At 40.5% G+C, this 19,576-nt stretch overlaps 1 protein-coding gene across 1 annotated transcript in view; it reads left to right on the top strand.

Annotated features, from left to right (window-relative positions):
• Positions 1-19,576, top strand: part of LOC122553330 (uncharacterized) — a 40,054-nt gene that overhangs the window by 883 nt on the left and 19,595 nt on the right. Inside the window, exons 2-4 of the mRNA XM_043696896.2 lie at positions 6,450-6,631; positions 14,219-14,316; positions 17,134-17,238. Coding sequence (XP_043552831.2) covers positions 6,450-6,631; positions 14,219-14,316; positions 17,134-17,238 — 385 coding nt within the window. The remainder of the gene's footprint in view (positions 1-6,449; positions 6,632-14,218; positions 14,317-17,133; positions 17,239-19,576) is intronic.

The following is a 19,576-nucleotide window of genomic DNA, read 5'->3' as shown; positions in this document are numbered from 1 at the left end:
AATTCAAACTCTCTCAGTACTAGTGTTAGGTAAAGTTGTCATAGTCCCAGTCTCTCCTTAGAGATTGATGGTGAGTTTAACCTGAGGGCCACCATGTATCAGGTCAGGGGTGAAGATGGGAACCTTACCTCGTACAGAAGTTGAACCTGTGCTGTGGCCTGCAGCCTGCATCACAAACCATCTGTCCAACCAACTGAAGAAGGGCTTATGCCCGAAACGTCGATTCTCCTGTTCCCTGGATGCTGCCTGACCTGCTGCGCTTTTCCTGCAACACATTTCCAGCTCTGATCTCCAGCATCTGCAGACCTCACTTTCTCCTCAAAGAGTCCAACCAACTGAGGCAACTATCTCCTTCTTTCCCCTCAGCTTGTTTTTTTTTCATGTGTTCAAACCCTGGGGTGGGATGTGATGCCAAAATCCTCTGATTTAGAGTTGAGAGTGCTATCAACACAGCTAGCGATGAAATCCTTGAAGGTGGTATGGTATGCTTTGGTATGCTTTCCTTTTTTGGTCAGAGTATTGAGTACAGGAGTTGGGAGGTCATGTTGTGGCTGTACAGGACATTGGTGGAATATTGCGTGCAATTCTGGTCTTCTTCCTATTAGAAAGATGTTGTGAAACTTGAAAGAGTTCAGAAAAGATTTACAAGGATGTTGCCAGGGTTGGAGGATTTGAGTTGTGGGGAGAGGCTGATCAGGCTGGAGCTGTTTTCCCTGGAGTGTCGGAGGCTGAGGGGTGACCTTATAGAGTTTAACAAAATTATAAGGAGCATGGATTGGATAAATCGACAAAGCCTTTTCCCTGGGGTGGGGGAGTCCAGAACTAGACAGCATAGGTTTAGGGTGAGAGGGGAAAGATATAAAAGAGATCTAAGGGGCAATGTTTTCACACAGTGGGTGGTACGTGTATGGAATGAGCTGTCAGAGGAAGTGGTGGGGGCAAGTACAATTGCAACATTTAAAAGGCATTTGAATGGGTATATGAATAGGAAGGGTTTGGAGGGATATGGGCCAGGTGCTGGCAGGTGGGACTAGATTGGTTTGGGATATCTGGTCGGCATGAATGGGTTGGATCGAAGGGTCTGTTTCCATGCTGTATATCTCTATGACTCTATCTCCACCATAGCTATTCTTCCATCTGTTTGTGTTCATATTTATATTTACCACTACCATGACTTCCCTAACTTCACAAATTCAGGTCGTCAAGAGGTTTTACAATCCTTCCAGAACATGTTTTTTTCAGATTTGGATGATAGTTGATTCTAACTATGGCCTCAAATGATCTTTAAACTGTCTCTCCAATGGAGGACCTTCTATCCCTTAGATGTCCTTCACAGAGGATGCTTTTGCTGCTATCCAGTCTGGATAGTGCATTATCTTATTTGGAGGAGCCTTAAATTCCTGAACATCTTTTGTATAGAAACTCTGTCCTGCTGAATTAGATAGTAACTATTTCCAACCTAAAAAACACAGTGAAAACAAATGTGTCATTTCTTTGCTGTATCCTGCATTTCTGAGCCAGATAATTTCTTTTTTTTTAACCATCACCTGAACCTTTGGGTGTTGGTCTTGCTTCTACGGAGTCATATGCACATCATTTTCATTAGTGCAAGCAAATCTTTATTTTGAATCTTCTGACAGATTTGTGTTGAAGTATATAACCCCTGTCCATTGTTGCTGTACTGGTGCAACTGACATTGTCTCTTTATCAGTCATGATACTGGAAGATTGCTCTTTCTTGGAATTGTCTCTGTCACTGGTATCAGTAACACTGCTTTGAAAGATGAAGAATTGAAGTCTTCTGCTTGAACTTCGATCATCCCTCCATCCGACATCAAGTTCAAATCTAATTTGGCAGTTTGTTTTTCACACAGCAGGTGGTGCGTGTGTGGAATGAGCTGCCAGAGGAAGTGGTGGAGGCTGGTACAATTACAACATTTAAAAAGGCATCTGGATGGGTAAATGAATAGGAAGGGTTTAGAGGCTTATGGGTGAAATGATGGCAAATGGGACTAGATTAATAGGGGAGAACTGGTTGGCAGGGATGAGTTGGACCGAAGGGTCTGTTTCCATGCTGTACATCTCTATGACTCTATAGTTTTATAGTTGAATAACTTTGGTTAAAGATTCTACAATGAATTCATGAATTATATTGTTTATTTTTGTTGCCAATATTTGCTTTCTGCTTGCAAATGTTGGTATTTTCACCAACTGAATGTTCACAGTGGCTCAGTGGTTAGCACTGCTGCCTCACAGCCCCAGGGTCCCAGGTTCAACTCCAGCCTCAGGTGACTATGTGTGGAGTTTGCACATTCTCCCTGTGTCTGCGTGGGTTTGCTCCGGTTTCCTCCCACAGTCCAAAGATGCGCAGGCCAGGTGAATTGGCCAGGTTAAATTGCCCATAGTGTTAGATGCATTAGTCAGAGGGAAATAGGTCTGGGTGAGTTACTCTTCAAAGTGTTGATATGGACTTGTTGGGCCAAAGGGCCTGTTTCCACACTGTAGGGAATCTGATCTAATTCTTCAGTGAGGACAGAGTTGGAGGACACTTCCACCATTCCTGCTTAGTCATGGATTTCCTTCTTACCAATCAAGGTAATCCCAACAGATTCATTCTTAATTTTGGGTTACAACATGAGTCTAGGAGGTCCAATTAAATCTTCTTCCAGTTGCTCCTTGACCAGATCGATGATAATGTGTGTTCCTGAACCAGTTGTTTTCTGAATTATCTATATAGAGTCATAAAGCATAAAAGAATCAGAGAAGAGAAACAATGAACAAGATATCACTTTTAATAACATTTACTTTAACAGTCGAATCAAAATCCACATAAATTGAATATGAATAATTAGGCAAATTGAACAGAAAGTGTAAAATACATTTTAAATAGCTGATACAACAAAGATAAATCAGTGAATCTCTAAAGTGTGGAAGCAGGCTATGTGGCCCATTAGTCCATACTGACCCTCTGAAGAGCATCCCACCCCCTCCTTGTAACCCTGCATTTCTCATGGCTAATCCCACAGATTTACTTGCAGAATCCTATGTGCAGTGTCAAAATCTTTGCAACTTTGACTTCCTCAAATAGAGTTTTGACTCCTTTCTTTCACATAAGATTTAATCATGATTGTCTCCAAAAACTGTTTCACCTCACCTGAGCTACAAGGATGTGAACATTTGCAAACTGGCCCACTTCTGTAGAACCTCCTTAGCTTCTTTCCCACAGTATTCAGGTTTCAGTCTTTTCAACTATCTCACTCTTCACAGCCAGCCTGCAATGTTATCTTCCATCTGAAAAAAACCGTCAGCTTCATGACTTTCCCCAACTAGCCTCAGTTTCCCTTGTGACCTAAGGTCTCTGTTGATTTTCCTTAAGCCTGAAATCACAGCCAGAAATTCCAAGTTAAAATATATTTTCCCAGAAGCCTGAAGTTTGGTTTCTCTTCTCATTTGTAGATTGTTTCAAAAAAATGAATGCTTTGAACCAAAGATTTTGCAGACAAACAGCTCCCAAACATTTCCCACTGGTTTTGGAAATTGCAGATTGCAGTAATTTTGGACACTGTTGAGTTGGGCAAGCAGATAACTGTACACATCTTACCCCTAATAAACTACACAGATTGTAATAGACACTATTTACAACTGCAGAGCATGTATTTCTTTTAAACGTGTGTAGCATTGGCCATCACAAAATAGTCTCAGACAATCTCTTGGTTGACTCCGCATGGTGGCACAGTGGTTAGCACTGCTGCCTCACTGCGCCAGAGACCTGGGTTCAATTCCTGCCTCAGGCAACTGCTGTGTGGAGTTTGCACATTCTCCCTGTGTCTGTGTGGGTTTCCTACGGGTACTCTGGTTTCCTCCCACAATCCAAAAAACTGTGCTGGTTAGGTGAATTGGCCATGCTAAATTGCCCGTAGTGTTAGGTGAAGGGGTAAATGTAGTGGAATGGGTCTGGGTGGGTTGCTCTTCGGAGGGTCGGTGTGGACTTGTTGGGCTGAAGGGCCTGCTTCCACACTGTAAGTAATCTAATCTAAATTAGTTAGATGATTTCTGGAGGGTCTATCAGCAAGTACAATTACGCCTTATTTTGATTCAGCTCTGTTCCAGTAATTCTTTTTTTGCCAAGAAGATTTGAAGAGTGGAGGAATGCATCTGTTTTTTTTTTCTATAGCAAAATCAGCTATCACATCAAATTAAATCAATCCAAATGCTGCAATGCTAATATAAATAATTGCTTGGTAATACAGAAATTACATATTGCAACAAAGTGTCATGAAATGGAAAGTTTTGCCTTGTCCTCATCAGGACTGAAACACAAGAAAACCAGTTTTAGAAAGGAGAGAAACATGCATAAAGCATGAGAAGCTGCTGTTACATGGCAGTGTCTTCATCAGAATTGAATAGCCTTGTTTGAATTTAATCAGTTAACTGTTTCTGTTGCATCATGCTAACCATAGCACTACTGACCATCACCCTCTTCACATGCCGTGTAAATGTTTTTTTCTCATTCTGAAGTTGTTTTCTTTGTTTCAGAACTAATGGAGTGCAGAATGAAAATTTTAACGTATGATATTCCAAACCCCTGCTTTGTATCAGATCAGCCATTTATGTTTTCAGGCATTTTTTGCCATATCTTTGGGTGAACTGCCAATCTCTGGTTAAAGTTACATTTGGAGATTTTGAGACTTCATGCAGGTTATTGCAATATATCACTATTGCAGTGTACTTTAATCATGATTGAACAGAAAATGAGTCATGTTAACCACAAAGGGTCAAAAGGTATTTTCTTATTCCAACCTTTGTTTTGTCTAAACAAGTGCAGACTTTTGCTGAGTTCTGTACTTCTGCTACAAACAGCATATAAGAATTAAAGAGAGCGATATAAAAACATTCATAAGACACACATAAAGCTACTGATATGCCATTGTTAGTTGTTTTTAAAAAAGCTGGTAAATTTTGAATAGCCCTGACTTGTAACTGGTGAAGAAACAAAAAAGCTACCTTAAATAGAAAATTCAAAGGTTAACTGCATAAAGTTAGTGATGTATTTCAAGAGAATTCCAGAACTCTTAATTGCAGGCATAAGCAAACAGTAAAATTATGATTACAGAGAGAGTGTTTCACTGCAGAGCAAGTGAATTCAGCTAAGAACTAGACTGTGAGAGGTAATCCTAGACTGTCCTGATTCTTATCAGAAAATATTGACAGTTTCCACAATGCTGACTTCTCAGCAATTATGTTTGCAGAGAATGGTTAAGAATTTGGATTCTCTAAAATAGACTTGTTGAAGCTGTTTCCATAAATGCTTTCTAAGAGGATGCGATAATTGCTTCATAAAGAAGAATATTAAATGCTATGAGAAGTGAACAGGAAAATCAAATCAAACTTGACACTTAATTTTAAAGAAAAGTATTGTTGCAGATGTAATGAGGCAATAGCTTGTATCTGTGCTGTAATTAATACTAATAAAAATGTCTTAATTAGCTCAAAGTTTCATCCACAAAGGAATTGTAAATGTACTTTTGGTGTAATGATTAAAAGTTAGTTAATTACATGTTCTTCAAAACCCATATCTTGGTTTTTAAAATTGAAATAGCATACTAAAAATCTATTATTTGAAAAAGAATAATAGACACTGTGAACCAGCCAGATTATGGAATTCCAATTATCTTATTATAACAACTTGCATTTATACCGGGTTTTCAATGTAATTAAATGCTATCCTAAGAGTATTGTCAAACAGAAAATAATATTGAGTCAATGAAAGAGATATATCATAATGAAGTGTTATTAATAGCTTAATCAAAATGATATAAATTAATGGGTGTCTTGAACAAAGTCAGAAATGTGGAAGATCATATAAGTTTAAGGAAGGAAATCCAGATCTTAGAGCTGAAGCATTCGAAAGTTCTGCATAACAAATTAGGTATGTGCAAGAAATCAGATTTGGAGGATTATTAAGTTATTGGAAAACTGTAGAATGGGAGGAGTACACAATAAGAAGGGATGATGTCCTGGAGAGATTTGTACACAAGGATGAGAATTTTTAAATCAATGCTTCATTGAACTGGAAACGAATGTAGATTAACAAGAAAAGGTTAATGTATGACTGAGACTTTGTAAGGGTTAGATGTAGAGACAGCAACAGTTTAAATGAGCATATGTTCATGAAAAGTAGAAGGTGGGAGCCTGGTCAGAAATGAACTAAATCTTATACAGTTCCTTCATCTTATATCCTACCACTTATATTTACATTGTCAATATTCCTGAACACTTGTGTGGTGCTGGTGTGTGCCATCATACCGAAGACAATTACCAAGTGTAAAAATGTACTTCAACAACACTAGCAATCTTCATGCATTTTGACAATCTAAGCTACTGAAGAAAACTTATTATGCATACAATGCACGATACACATTGTAATCAAGATTTTCTTTCATATTTCAGGAAAAAATACGCGGCAGGCAGACCTGGCAGAAGTTCTGCATGGTGTCAGCCACAGTGGATTTGTCACAGTTGCTTCATCTTTATCCTCCTCACTTCTCAAGTATTTTTGTTTCTCTATGTACTGAGGCAACACCAGGAGCTAGAAATATTAAAATTGGAACGAGGCATCAGTAAGCAACAAGGTAAGAATTAAAACGTTGCAAGAGGAATGATACAATATAGAAACTACAAGCCAATTAAATTGAACTTTGGCTGATAAAGCAAATTTCAACATCTATGCCTAACTAATATTCTGTTCAGGGTTTGAAAATCTTCAACCCAAAGCTTTGTTTAGTGTGGCCTGGGGAGCCTAGGCATTGTTGTGAGGAGTTGTATGGAGAGGGGGCAGGTTTCACATTAGGTCAGAGGGAGAAATGGCTGTCGGTTTGGGTGTTGCAGAGATAGGAGTTTGTCACATCAGATCTGCTAGGGGAAAGATTAAATTGCTTCAGGAGTCACCAGTTCTGCTGGAATATGGTTCATGGTGGGCAGGAGGTTAGGGCGAGGAATTAGTGGCTTGGGTCTTATCAGATCAGAATGGGATGTCCAGATAGGTGAGTGTCCAATGTGTTAAATCAGGCTTGGCGGATTGTCACATTGGGTTGTGTAGGTTGTGGAACTGTTCAGTTTAGATGGTGCTGTTGGATCTGGCGTAGGCATATGGCATGGTGGTGTCAGATTGAGGGTTGGGATGTATTGGTCTGGCAGATTAGGTGGTTTGGAGTGTCAGGTACTGAGGACATAGTTGGGAGTGGTCAGACATGATTATGATGAAGGTCAGCCATGAACATTGATTGGCCAAGTAGCCTTGAAGGGTTGAATGGTCTATTCCTGCTCTTATTTTCTATGTTCCTATGACAGTTCACTGTCAGGGTTAAGTTTAATAGTTACCCAGAGGTTGGTCGATTTTGAATCCTCTAAACTTTTCAGGATAACTATTAAGCTTAATCGAATCGGGAATATATATCCATTCCTTCACAGTCAGTGGGTCAAAGTCCTGGCAAACTTAACACGACCATGGGTATCCCTACACCCCGTATCCCCTAAAGGAATTTAAAAAACACACTACCTTTTTTCTTGAAATCAAGACGACACATACGGTAATGTCATAATGGAAGAAGGGCACTACATAATATCCCTGTTTTTATAAAACATTTCATTTTCTGAACCATGATGGACTTAACAAAGGATATAATGATATGAAATGACAAGGGTGTCAAGATAGATTCATATGGTATCCCACTCATAATTTCTTTGCAGGTTAATTTTTTTTTCCTATTTTAAGACAGTTTACTTTGCAGTATCATACTTTAATTTTCAGTTATTATTTCTTACTTTAGCCTCTTATTCATATTGCAAATCAGATGATCAATTAATATTAACACCAAATTGTTGAACAGCGTGGAGCTGGTGCACCATTACAAATACAATAGGAAAGTACTCAACTTCCACTCTCTATATTTACTCACTTTAAAAAACAGCATTTTTTTGGCTAGAAGCCAGAGGCTTGACTACTATGAGGTCAGCCATGTAGCCACATATGTGTGTTACACAAACATACTAATTGCCACTTATGAGAATCAACCTGGTGATTCAAGTATATAATTAACTACAACTTCCAGACAATGTATTTGAAAGTAATTAATATATCACCTTTGTTGGTGGAGAGAAAAGCAAATAGTCACACGACCTGCTTCTACTTTGTGATAAGAAGAAACAAGTTGGTACAAGGTTTTGATTTTTTAAAAATTGGGATGGGTGTAGCTGCAACTATGCATGAAGTCTCTATCTAACGAGATTTGATTCATTGGTAAAGTGCTATTCTTACATTCTCATCAGGCAAATGAAAAAAATCTGATTAGTTTTTATTATGGATTTAAATTGAAAGATATTCAAGATGGCTTGACATCAGTAGCTCATTCCTACATTCTTATGAGTGTCCGGCTTATTAAAATTATCATTTTTAACTCTTGCTCAGTAAGAGAAGACAGAATGAGATTCAAATGGAATCAGCATTCCATGTCTTCACAGAGCACAGGGTCTGCCAGGTGTGAGCAGGGAGATATCTGAGAGCTACATTCAGTAAAAGAGTCCTCTTGTTCCTTTGTACTGGATTAATCAATGGAGCTTTATTACCTTTCTAGGCAAGGCAAAGAGTCTTTTACGAGACTACTTGTTCAGAAAGTACCATGTGAAATTGAAGGTTAAATTACAAGATAACAATGTGAAGATTGATATCTGTAAAATCTTATTGAGTTGGAAATGCCTATCTGCTTCAAAAGCGTACAACAGCACCATGCTGTTAATAAATTAAGTTTGCAAGACTTAATGGAGCTGTGGTAACAATGCTCCTATTTATATGCGACTGTAGCTTAAGCATAAGCTGGACTCTTTGAAGGTTTGTAGATAGCACTTTTTTATTATAGTAATTCAGTTTTCTGTCTATATTTTATCTTTGTCGTTCATTTGTTTGTTTTCTCACATTTAATGTTTCCACAGTTGATTGGGCAGTGCTAACTGACCATCATCACAATATTGTAGATAGAGAGGAAGATGAATAGCCAAGGTCATTTTCCTATGGTGGGGGAGTCCAAAACTAGAGGATATAGGTTTACGGTGAGAGGGGAAAGATTTAAAAAGGACTGAGCATCTAGATTTTATGAGGCCATCCTGGACATTAGGTGCTTGTCCTGAGCAGTTTGTAGCTGGGATCCATTTTGTCCAGCAATCTCAATCTGGGATTTTTGTGCATGCATGGAATGTATATCTTCCTGATTGGTCCCTCCCACTTCCACGGTCTTACAGCAACCCCTGCTCCCAAAGTACTGGCAATTAAACACCATTCTTGTTACCACAGTCTCAAAACATTGCACCTCCTTCTCATGCCATCATTGATATTCACCTTACTGAATGATCTGTTAGCTTGAAAAATAGTCAACAAAAGGGACAGAATGCAGGAAACTACAACCCAGTTAACATGTCACAGGGAACATTCTGAAAGCTGTTAAGGAAGTTATAGTATAGTGCTTAGAAAATTTTAATGCTAGATGGTCTTGTGAAAGGAAAGTCATGTTTGACTTGTTAGGGTGCTTTGAGGAAATAATAAACAATGTAGATAATAGGAAATAATGTACTTGGACTTCTAAAATGTATTTAACAGGATGGCACATCAAAGGGTGCCCCACAAAATAAAGCCCATGTGTAATAATGGGCAACATGTAAGCATGGATCAAAAGATGTCCAACTAATAGGAAGCAGAGTAGAAATAAATGGATTATTTTCTGGTTGGCAGGCTCAACTATTTATGAAAAATATTAATAATGTGGATGAAGGGACCAAATGTGTGATTGTCTAAATTTGCTGATGACATAAATGTCGGTAGGAGAGTGAATTGTGAAGAGGACAATAAAGGATCTGCAAAAGAAATGTTACGCGAGTGGACAAAATATTGACAGGTGGATTATATTGTGAAATAACACGAAAAAGAAGCAATATAGTACTTAAATGGAAATTGAAGAACTCTGAGCTACAGGGAGGATCCAATTGTCCTCATAAATAATTCACAAGTATGGTAAACAATTAGGAAGGCAAATGAAATGTTGTTTAAGGCAAGGTGGGTGAAATATAAAAATAGGGAAGGTTTATTACAGTTGTACAGTGGTGCTGAGAGTACATCTGGTGAACTGCAAGAGTTTTAGCTTCCTTACTTAAGAAAGAATATAATTATTAGAAATAGTTCTGAGATGGTTAGTTTGAATAAATTCTGGGTTAAAGGGGTTATCTTATGAGAAATGTTTAGAAAGGTTGGGCATGTAATTGTTGGCACGGTGGCACAATGGTTAGCACTGCTGCCTCACAACGTCAGAGACCCGGGTTCAATTCCCGCCTCAGACGACTGTCTGTGTAGAGTTTGCACTTCCCGCCATGTCTGCATGGGTTTCCTCCGGGTGCTCCGGTTTCCTCCCACATCACAAGGATGTGCAGGTTACGTGAATTGGCCATGCTAAATTGCCTGTAGTGTTAAGTGTAGGGAAATGGGTCTGGGTGGGTTGCGCTTCGGCGGGTTGGTGTGGACTTGTTGGGCCGAAGGGCCTGTTTCCACGCTGTAAGTAATCTAATGAAAAAAAATTATTAGAAATAGTTCAGAGATGGTTAGTTTGAATAAATTCTGGGTTAAAGGGGTTATCTTATGAGAAAGGTTGGGCATGTAATTGTTGCCAATTAGAAAAATGTGAGGATCTTACTGAAACATACAGTAGGACTTCACAGGATGAATGCAATAAGAATGTTTCCCTTTACAGAAGAGACTAGTACTAGAATATGTAGTTTAATAATAGAAGGTATCTCATTTAAATTAGAGAATTCTTTGCTCTCAGAAGTTCATTATTTTGTCAAAATTTATTTGCCGTAGTGTAGAGAAAGCAGGCCCAGTGAATATTATTAAAAATCTAGTTCTTAATTGATAAGGGAGTTAAAGGGTTTTGCAGGTAGACAGGAAAGTGGAGTTGAGGTCACAGTCAGATCAGCCATGACCTTACATCAGCAGGCCTGAGGGGCAAGTAGTCTCTTTATGCTCCAAATGCATATGTTTGTATGTTCAACAACATGTCTACAACTTTCAGAAAACTGGCTTTTGGTTTCTATAATAAAGTCTGCAAAGGAAAAATAGCTCCTTTCCTTTATATATATATATATATGGGAATTCAAAATTATAATAGATGAATTCTAATATGTTGCAAATACTGCATTATGCATAGTTTTCTCTACCTTTCTTTCAAACAATCTGATTTGGCTTCTGATTGCTTGATCAATTATTGTCACATATATCGAGATACAGTGAAAAATGTTGGTTTGCCCACTACACAGGCAGGTTGTACCATACAAAGTGCATCAGGGAAGCAAAACTGAGTGTAGAATACAGTGTTATAGCCACAGAGAAGGTGCAGCAAGAGAGAGAGATCAGAATTAACATTTGAGGAGTCCATTCAAAAGTCTGATGACAGTAGGGAAGAAGTTGTTCTTGAATCTACTCGTACATGTATTCAAACTTTTATATCTTCTGCCTGTTGGAAAGTGGTGGAAGACGGTATAACCCAGGTGGGAGGGATCTTTGATTATAATGGTTGCTTTCCTAAGGCAGCAGGACATATATATGGGGTCAATGAATTGAAGGTTGGTTTGTGTGATGGACTGGGCTGCGTTCAATTTTTATAGATGCACCATGGAAAGCATGCTATCCGGATGCATCACAGTGTAGTTTTGCAACTGCTCTTTGCCAGACTGGCAAGAAAATACATGCGAATTTCCTTAGCCACTTGAGGAAGTAAACACATTATTGTGCATTCTTGACCATTGAGTCGAAGTTGGTGAACCAGCACAGATTGTTGGTGATCATCACTGTCAGGAACTTGATGCTCTCAACCATCTCCACCTCAGCACCATTGATGCAGGCAGGGGTGTACCCTCCACTGCTCTTTCAGTTTGTTGACATAAATGGAGAGATTGTTATCTTTACACCCTGTGGCTAAGTACTCAATCTCTTTCCTGTATTCTGTCTCGTTGTAGTTTAAGATCCAACCTACAATGTTAGTATCATTAGCAAAGCTGTAAATGGAGTTGGGGTGGAATTTGGCCACACAGTTGTGAGTGTATAAGGAGTATAATAAGGGGCTGAGTGTGTAGCCTTGCGGAGCTCTGGTGTTGAGGATTATGGTGGAGGAGGTGCTGTCATCTATTCTTACTGATTGCAGTCTATGGGTCAGGAGGTCAAGAATCTAGTTACAGAGGGTGGAGCCAAGACTTAGGCAACAGATTTTCGAGATGAGTTTGTTTGGAATTATGTCGTGGACGGCAGAACTGTAGTTAATGAGTTAGAAGCCTGACATAGATATCCTTATTGTCCATAAACAACAGGAGTATGTGTGATTAATCTGGGTCTCAAGCTTAGTTTGGTATTGTTTCTTGGTGTCTGATGGCCTTACAGAGGTCATTCCTGGATTTGCCTGATTTGTATACCTCAGACTTGCACTTCAATAGGGAGCGAATTCTCCGGTTCATTCATGGTTCCTGGCAAAGTTTGGATGAACTTCCTTGGCACACCGTTGTCTGCACACTTAGGAATAAAGTCAGTCATAAATGGACAAATTCCATTTACAGCTTTGCTGATGATACCACCATTGTAGGTTGGATCTCAAACAACGATGAAACAGAATACAGGAAAGAGTTTGAGTGCTTAGCTGCAGAATGTAAAGATAACAATTTCCCCATTTATGTAGTGGCATACTTGTTTAAGTTGTTTAATGGACCAGTCCGCCCACCCTTAGCAATCCCATAGAAGCCCTTCTATTGCCTCAGCCCAACATTGCACTACCTTGTATCCTCATACTTCAGTTTCCGCTTGTAAGCCAGGAGAAGGAGCACAGTGCTTCAATATGATTTTCCAAAATGCAGATGGGAAATGGAGTGGGAGGCATCATTGACAGTTGTGTCACAATGGTCAAGGATGTTCAGACCTCTGGTAGAGTAGGAAACATGTTGGTGGTATTTTGGTTGCGCATTCTTGAGATGGCCTGATTGAAGTCACCAACTACAATTAAAAAGGTCTTGGGGTATCCTGTCTCGAGGCTGTTTGTTGTACATTTTCTCAAGTGCACTTTTCACTTCCACATGGGGTGGGATGTAAACCGCTGTCAGGATGATGGAGGTGAACTCACATGGCAGGTATTAGGGATGGCACTTTACGGTCAGATATTCTCAGTCCGGGGAGCAGTGACTTACCAGGGTCGCCTTGTCTGGTCATCAAGAGGTGCTGATCAAGAGGCAGGCTCCACTGTCCCTTAGCTTGCCCGAGGACAGTGAGTGATCCATTGGGTAAATTAAGAAACCCTCAGCTTGTAAGGCACAGGTAGGTGGAGCAGGAGTGAGCTCTGTCTCTGTGAAACACAGCACACAGTAATCCCTCAGTTCCCTTTGGAAGGTGAGTCTAACTTTTATTCTCAATGGCTTGGATATCTGCCAGGATTATGCTGGGGAGGGGAGCACTTGAAACCCTGAAGTTTCAGACAAGTCCAATGCATCTCCCACATTTCTTGGGTAGGTGGCTGCTCCTCATCAATCCCGGGTGTCGGTGAGGGGACATTTGCTGCTCCGAGAGGTAATTGAGTGCTCCTGATGTGGTTCTGGGCACCAGTCATGGCCTTGAGCGTTCCAGGGGTCTTGTGCTCAGCTCAGTCAGGCCTCCTCAATGTTGGGTCACCGTGGGGTCAGGTCTTGCTCCTGCTCTGGTCAGACCTCAGTTCCGGGTTTGCACAAGGTCAGGCCTGTCAGAGGCCAGAAGGCATTTGAGTCTGCAGCTCCAGTGTCAGCAAGGTAAGCTCTCGGGGGGATCTTGCAGTCTTTCTGGTTGGCCCTCCTTGATATCAGGTCACCATGGGGTCAGGTCTAGTTCCTGCACTAGTCAGGCCTTGGATTTAGGTTTCTACAAGCAGGTTGGGCTTACAGGAAGCCAGTAGGCCATGAGTTCCATTAGACTGCAGTTCCATCATTGAGACTCGAACCTTGTCGGTCTTAGAATCTTTAAACCTGGAAGAAAGTTTAAGAGAACACTGTCAGTAATTCTGATAGACTTAGAATTGAGGTTTCACAGGGCAGAATGATTATAAGATATGTCAAAATAAGATCTGATATATACAGCTCACAAAAATGCTTTAATTTATATTGTTATCCATTAGAAACCATTCACCAGTTTGACAAGCAACTTTACAGCGAAATGGACAAAGTGGAAGGAAATGCAAACTTAAAATCTGAACCAGAGGAACCACATGAAGAGGTATTTTCCAGAAACCATCTAGGTTACAACACATTGGTTTCAGTGCTTTGGAAATGCTGCATTCTGTTTTAGGAAATGTTTTAGAAAATGTTCAAGACCAGAGTGTTCACAAGAGTTTTAATACAATGTATGAAAGAACTGATCAAGATTTTGCAGGGTTTTGATGGGAAGAGAAGGAAGAAAGCTATTTACTATTTAGCGCATCAGTAATTAGAGAAAATAAATTCAACCTCTATCTTCTGTGATGTGCTATTATGGCACTTTTTGTTGCTCTCGTCCTGTAAGCTCCACACGACTGCCTTTTGAAATAGATTCTGGTTTCATCCTTGCAATCACCTGGGAATCATTGTACAGTTCCTTTTTACTGACATAGATCCTGTTAACTACATCACCCCTATATGTGCAATGGGGCACCTAGCATGAATAAACCTCAGTTTGACAATCATCTATTTGCTAATAAAATTAAATTGATTGAATTAAATTTGGAAATTAGCAAAACTGAGCCTATTTCTGCAGGCTTTCCCTGGATCTTCCCCTGATGTTCTGCTGGATGTTTGCAAAAGCCCCATTTGAATTTCATCCCATATATTTTAGCTGCTGCTAAAAACACTGCTCTGAATCTTCACGTATTTCTGCCAACATTAACTCTGCCTCCACAAAGCTTCATGAGACAGGCACTGTGGTAACGAGTGACATGCTGGCTCAGCAGTTAACACTGGTGCCTCACAGTGCCAGGGATCCAGATTCGATTCCATCCTCAGGCGAATGACTCTGTGGAGCTTTGCACATTCTTCCTGTGTCTGCATGTGTTTCCTCCCACAGCCCAAAGCTGTGCAGGTGAAGTGGACTGACCATCACAAATTGTTCAGCGTTCCAGGGATTTGCAGGTTAGATTGACTAGCCGTGGGAAATGTAGGGTTATGTGGATGGGGCGGGTCTGGTTGGGATGCTCTTCGAGGGTCAGTGGGGATTTGATAGGCCAATGGCCTGCTTCCACACTGAAGAGATTCTGTAAAATTGAATTTTACAGTACAGACTGAGGCCACTCAGTACATCATTTCTGTACTGGCTCTCAAAAGAGCAACCCAGCCACTTCCATTCTTCTGCCCTTTTTCCATCTTCCTCCAAATTCATCACTTCCAAATATATATCTAGCTGCCTTCTGAATTCGCCTTCAGGACTCTCCCAGGCAGCACATACCAAATCTGAACAACTCTGAGTAAAAAACTTTTTCTTTATCTCACTCCTGGCTCTCTTGCTGACAACCTTGAAATTGCCACCCCTAGTTATAAACTCTTAGGCCTTCTTAACAACTGTTTCAACTTACCTGGTCAGCTTCAGAGAATTAGGCACTTGAACCCCGAGTACTCTCTGCTCCTATACTCCTCGAAGTTGAGTCTGTATTCTCGCTCCCTGTTTTTTCTACAAAAATGCATTACCTCACGTTTCTCTGCATTGACATTCATCTGTCAGGTGTCTGCACATTTGGTCAACTTGTCAGTGTCCCTCTGTAGTCGCTCAGTGTCATTCTCACAATTCTCTATTCTCCCTTGCTTAGTATCATTTGTGAATTTAGAGTGTTTGCCCTCACCACCATTCTCTACATCATTTATATAATCAGGAAAAGCAAAGGTCCAACACCAGTTCCCAGGGGAACTCCACTTTCAACTCCCCTCCAGTCTGAGAAATGCCCATCTATACTTACCCACTGTTTCGTATCCTTTAGCCAATTTCTAATCCATGCTGCCAAGGACCCATCAATCCCAAACATTTCTCAGTTGCTAACCAACCTGCCATGTCGTATCAAATGGAAAAGGTATAATAAAAAATAAGAGCGAAGTAGAGAATTTAAACATAATTAAACTTTTAACATGGATAACTAAATGAGAGACAAAGCACAGAGACTGTTCTTCAGAGACTGTTTTCCAAGAAGAGACGTATGTGTAATGTTCTTAGAAACAATTAAAACTTTCTATCTTGATGTAGCCTGGAAAGGAACGTGGTGTTTATCAACAGGAATCTTGAACTTCTTCAGCTTAGAATTGCTTCTCTTTAAACACAAATCATGTAACAGCATCCTTTCACATGCCCTAATAGAGGGCCAATTGGATTTACAGGACGACAAAGGTCAAAGTCCATCTAGTTCGCCCTCTACCTTCCCAAGAATTGCACAAATGCAATCATAATGGAGTTGTTGACTAATCGTGTGAATCAATCTCTAAAAATTAGTCAATAACAGACCTAGGAGAAAGTGAGGACTGCAGATGCTGGAGATCAGAGTCAAGAGTGTGGTGCTTGAAAAGCACAGCAGGTCAGGCGGCATCCAAGGAGCAAGAGAATTGACATAATTCCTGATGAAGGGCTTATGCCAGAAACATCGATTCTCTTGCTCCTTGGAAGTTGCCTGACCTGCTTTTGCAGCACCCCAGCAAGATCACAGGAAACTGACAGCTTTCGAGTGTCAGAGAAAACTGAATGCAATATGTGCACATATACTGTAGTCAGTCACAACCTAATTTCAGAAATGAGCCCTCGAATAAGCTCTGACTCCATCTGCATAAGAAAATGCCTAATGCTTGCTTTAGGTGGATGCCCAGGATACCAGTTCAGGTGGCTATACTGGTGTGGTGGAAGGCGTGCATCCAGTGCAGAATGTGGGTGTACCCGTGGTTTAGGTACCTGTATATAGATGCAGTACTAACAGATTTTTCATCTGATGTATCTTTAGTAATTTTCACCATGTTGCTTTAACAGGTTTCTTACATTGACTGTGTTCAGCTGATATTACTTAATGACTTCAATGACCATCTCTTACAGTTTGCAAAGATATTACCCTCAGTCCCCCAAAACAAAGCCCCGGTATATGGAGTCCCACCTGAAGCACAAGTGGATAATTCACAGGAAATACAAACTCTGGCTAAGGTATGTCGGATAAACAAAAGCTACCGGTATCATATTAGAAATAAAGTAACAAATCATTACCGTAATTACTTCATTAAATAAAAAGAATTTGGCATTTTCACATTTCCAGAATCTTTGGCCTGAATTTCACTAATTTGAACATTAGGTTGTACAAGCTTCTGATTTATTGCTGTCCTTGCCTTCAAGGACATCCAGATCCAGCTCATCAGTGGAGTTCTAAACACCCGACAAAGATAAAGCATTGCAGGCAGATTATATGAATGAGTGCCTTCACCACAATCGTTCCTTTCTAATTGAAGAACCCTGATATCAGAAGATTCACTGCCTCACTGCCAGAAATGTAAAAGTTGTGAATGAAACTTTTAAGAAGTAGTCATGAGCAGCCTTACAGGAAAAAAAGCAATTGTTTCAGTGTTACTTCCAATGCACTGATGAATCTTCCCTCAAACCTCACAACTTTACAGATGATTGTATAAAACATGTCCCATGTTACTTATTTACTCTGTTAAATGGATGAGGTTAATGCCTTTTTCTAAAGGAAAACTTTATTTACTTATAAATGTGGGTGTAGTTGACTAAGCCAACATTTATTGCCTGCACCTAATTGAAATTGAGAAGGCGATGAGCCACCTTTCTGAATTGTTATAGTCTAAGTCATGTAGGTACACCCACAATATCTCTGAAAACGTTGTTACATACTCTGAAGAGATCACAGGCAAACTTATCAGATTCACATAAACACAGGGATAGTCACAACCAAAGGAAGAGCTTTTTCTTTTGATTTTCGAAGGCATTGAACAGAACTAAGAGCCATGTGAAAAGCCCATTGGAGTGTTGATTCAACATCGTACGCAAAAGAAAGTGGCTTCTATCTTTATATGGGGATTGGGATTGCCAAGGTTGGAGTAAGACGTACTGTGCCGATGGGCTTCCCCTGCTGCTGTGAAGTTTCTTCACAGTACAGTCAGTTCTTCTGTAATGTGATGGTTGCGTTCTTGTGCAACCCCGTATTACAGAAAAATCGCACTTTAAAAACGGCACTTGAGGGGATCTAAGATGGCGGCGATCTGAGAAGATCACATTGCAGAGCTTCGCATCGCAGCAGGAGCAGGACAGTCCTTTAACCCACCCAACCCAGGTCATCAGGATTACATGAGGTGTTGGAAAGATTGTGGAGCCCCAAGAAACATTTAAAAATTGACTTACCTATATTTTCAGCTGTCCAGAAATACCTAAAAAGGGAGGAGGAGCATCTGAGGCCGGGCCTGCAGCTCAGCATGCAGCAGCCTCAGAGCAGATTACTCTCCAGGACCTGGTGAACCAGCTCTCAAAATCTCGTGAGATGCTGGGGAAACAGATTGAAGATAAGCTGGCTCCAGTCTCTCTCATGCTGCAGAAGCATGAGCAGCAGCTGGGAGACCTGGAGAAGAGGATGGACGAGGTAGAGCACAGGGTCACAGTGGTGGAAGCTGATGCCAGTTCATTCAAGGAAGAGATCCAAGCCCTGAAGATGCAGGTTCGTAATTTGCGTGACCAAGTGGATGATCTTGAAAACAGGGGCAGGAGAAAAAACATTCGGATCATCGGTCTGCCTGAGGGTAAGGAGGGTGAGCAGCCTGCAGAATTTGTTGAAGATTGGCTTCCGAAATTCCTTGACTTGGAGACTGGCATGAGAGGATTGAAGATAGAGAGGGCTCACCGGGTCACAGCATGGAGGTCGGGTCTGGGTCAACGCCCTTTTCCTTTCCTGGCGCGGTTCCATCATTACCGGGATAAGGAGAGAGTCATGGAGGCTTCCAGACTCCAGGGTGAGGATCCAAAAGCCCTAATTTACGAGGGGTCTAAGATCATGTTTTTTCAGGACTTTTCAGCGGCAGTGATCCAGAAACGAAAATCGTATGATGGTGTCAAGAGAAGACTGAAGGAGCTTGGGATTCAGTACTCCCTGAGATATCTGGCAGTGCTTCGGATCACCTTAGATGGATCCATGCATCTCTTTGACACATCGGAGAAGGCAAGAGACTTTGTGGACAAACTAACCTAAGTTAACAATTGTAGTATGTATAAATGTTGTTGCTTGGGTATGCGTTTATCATTCTGTAAAAGAAATGGAGGAAATCTGGTTGGAGCTTTGTTTTTCCCCCTTTTTATTCCCTCTATTGATAATAATTTGGTGGCGGTGGTTAAGATGTACATTTTAAATTTCTAAGTTAGGACATACCAAAGGATGGGTGGGGTATTTATTCCCCTTGTTTTTAATAAAAAAAGTTTTATTTTATTCATATTGATATTCTATGGGGTGTTTATTCTTTTTAGCTTGTGCTTGCGATGCGGCTCT

This window comes from Chiloscyllium plagiosum, unplaced genomic scaffold (assembly GCF_037043375.1).
Source record: "Chiloscyllium plagiosum isolate Xiang-an unplaced genomic scaffold, Cpla_swu_hap1 HiC_scaffold_1, whole genome shotgun sequence".
Taxonomy (NCBI): Eukaryota; Metazoa; Chordata; class Chondrichthyes; order Orectolobiformes; family Hemiscylliidae; genus Chiloscyllium; species Chiloscyllium plagiosum.
The sequence above is the reverse complement of the archived record's forward strand: the minus strand, read 5'-3'. Positions and strand labels throughout refer to the sequence as shown.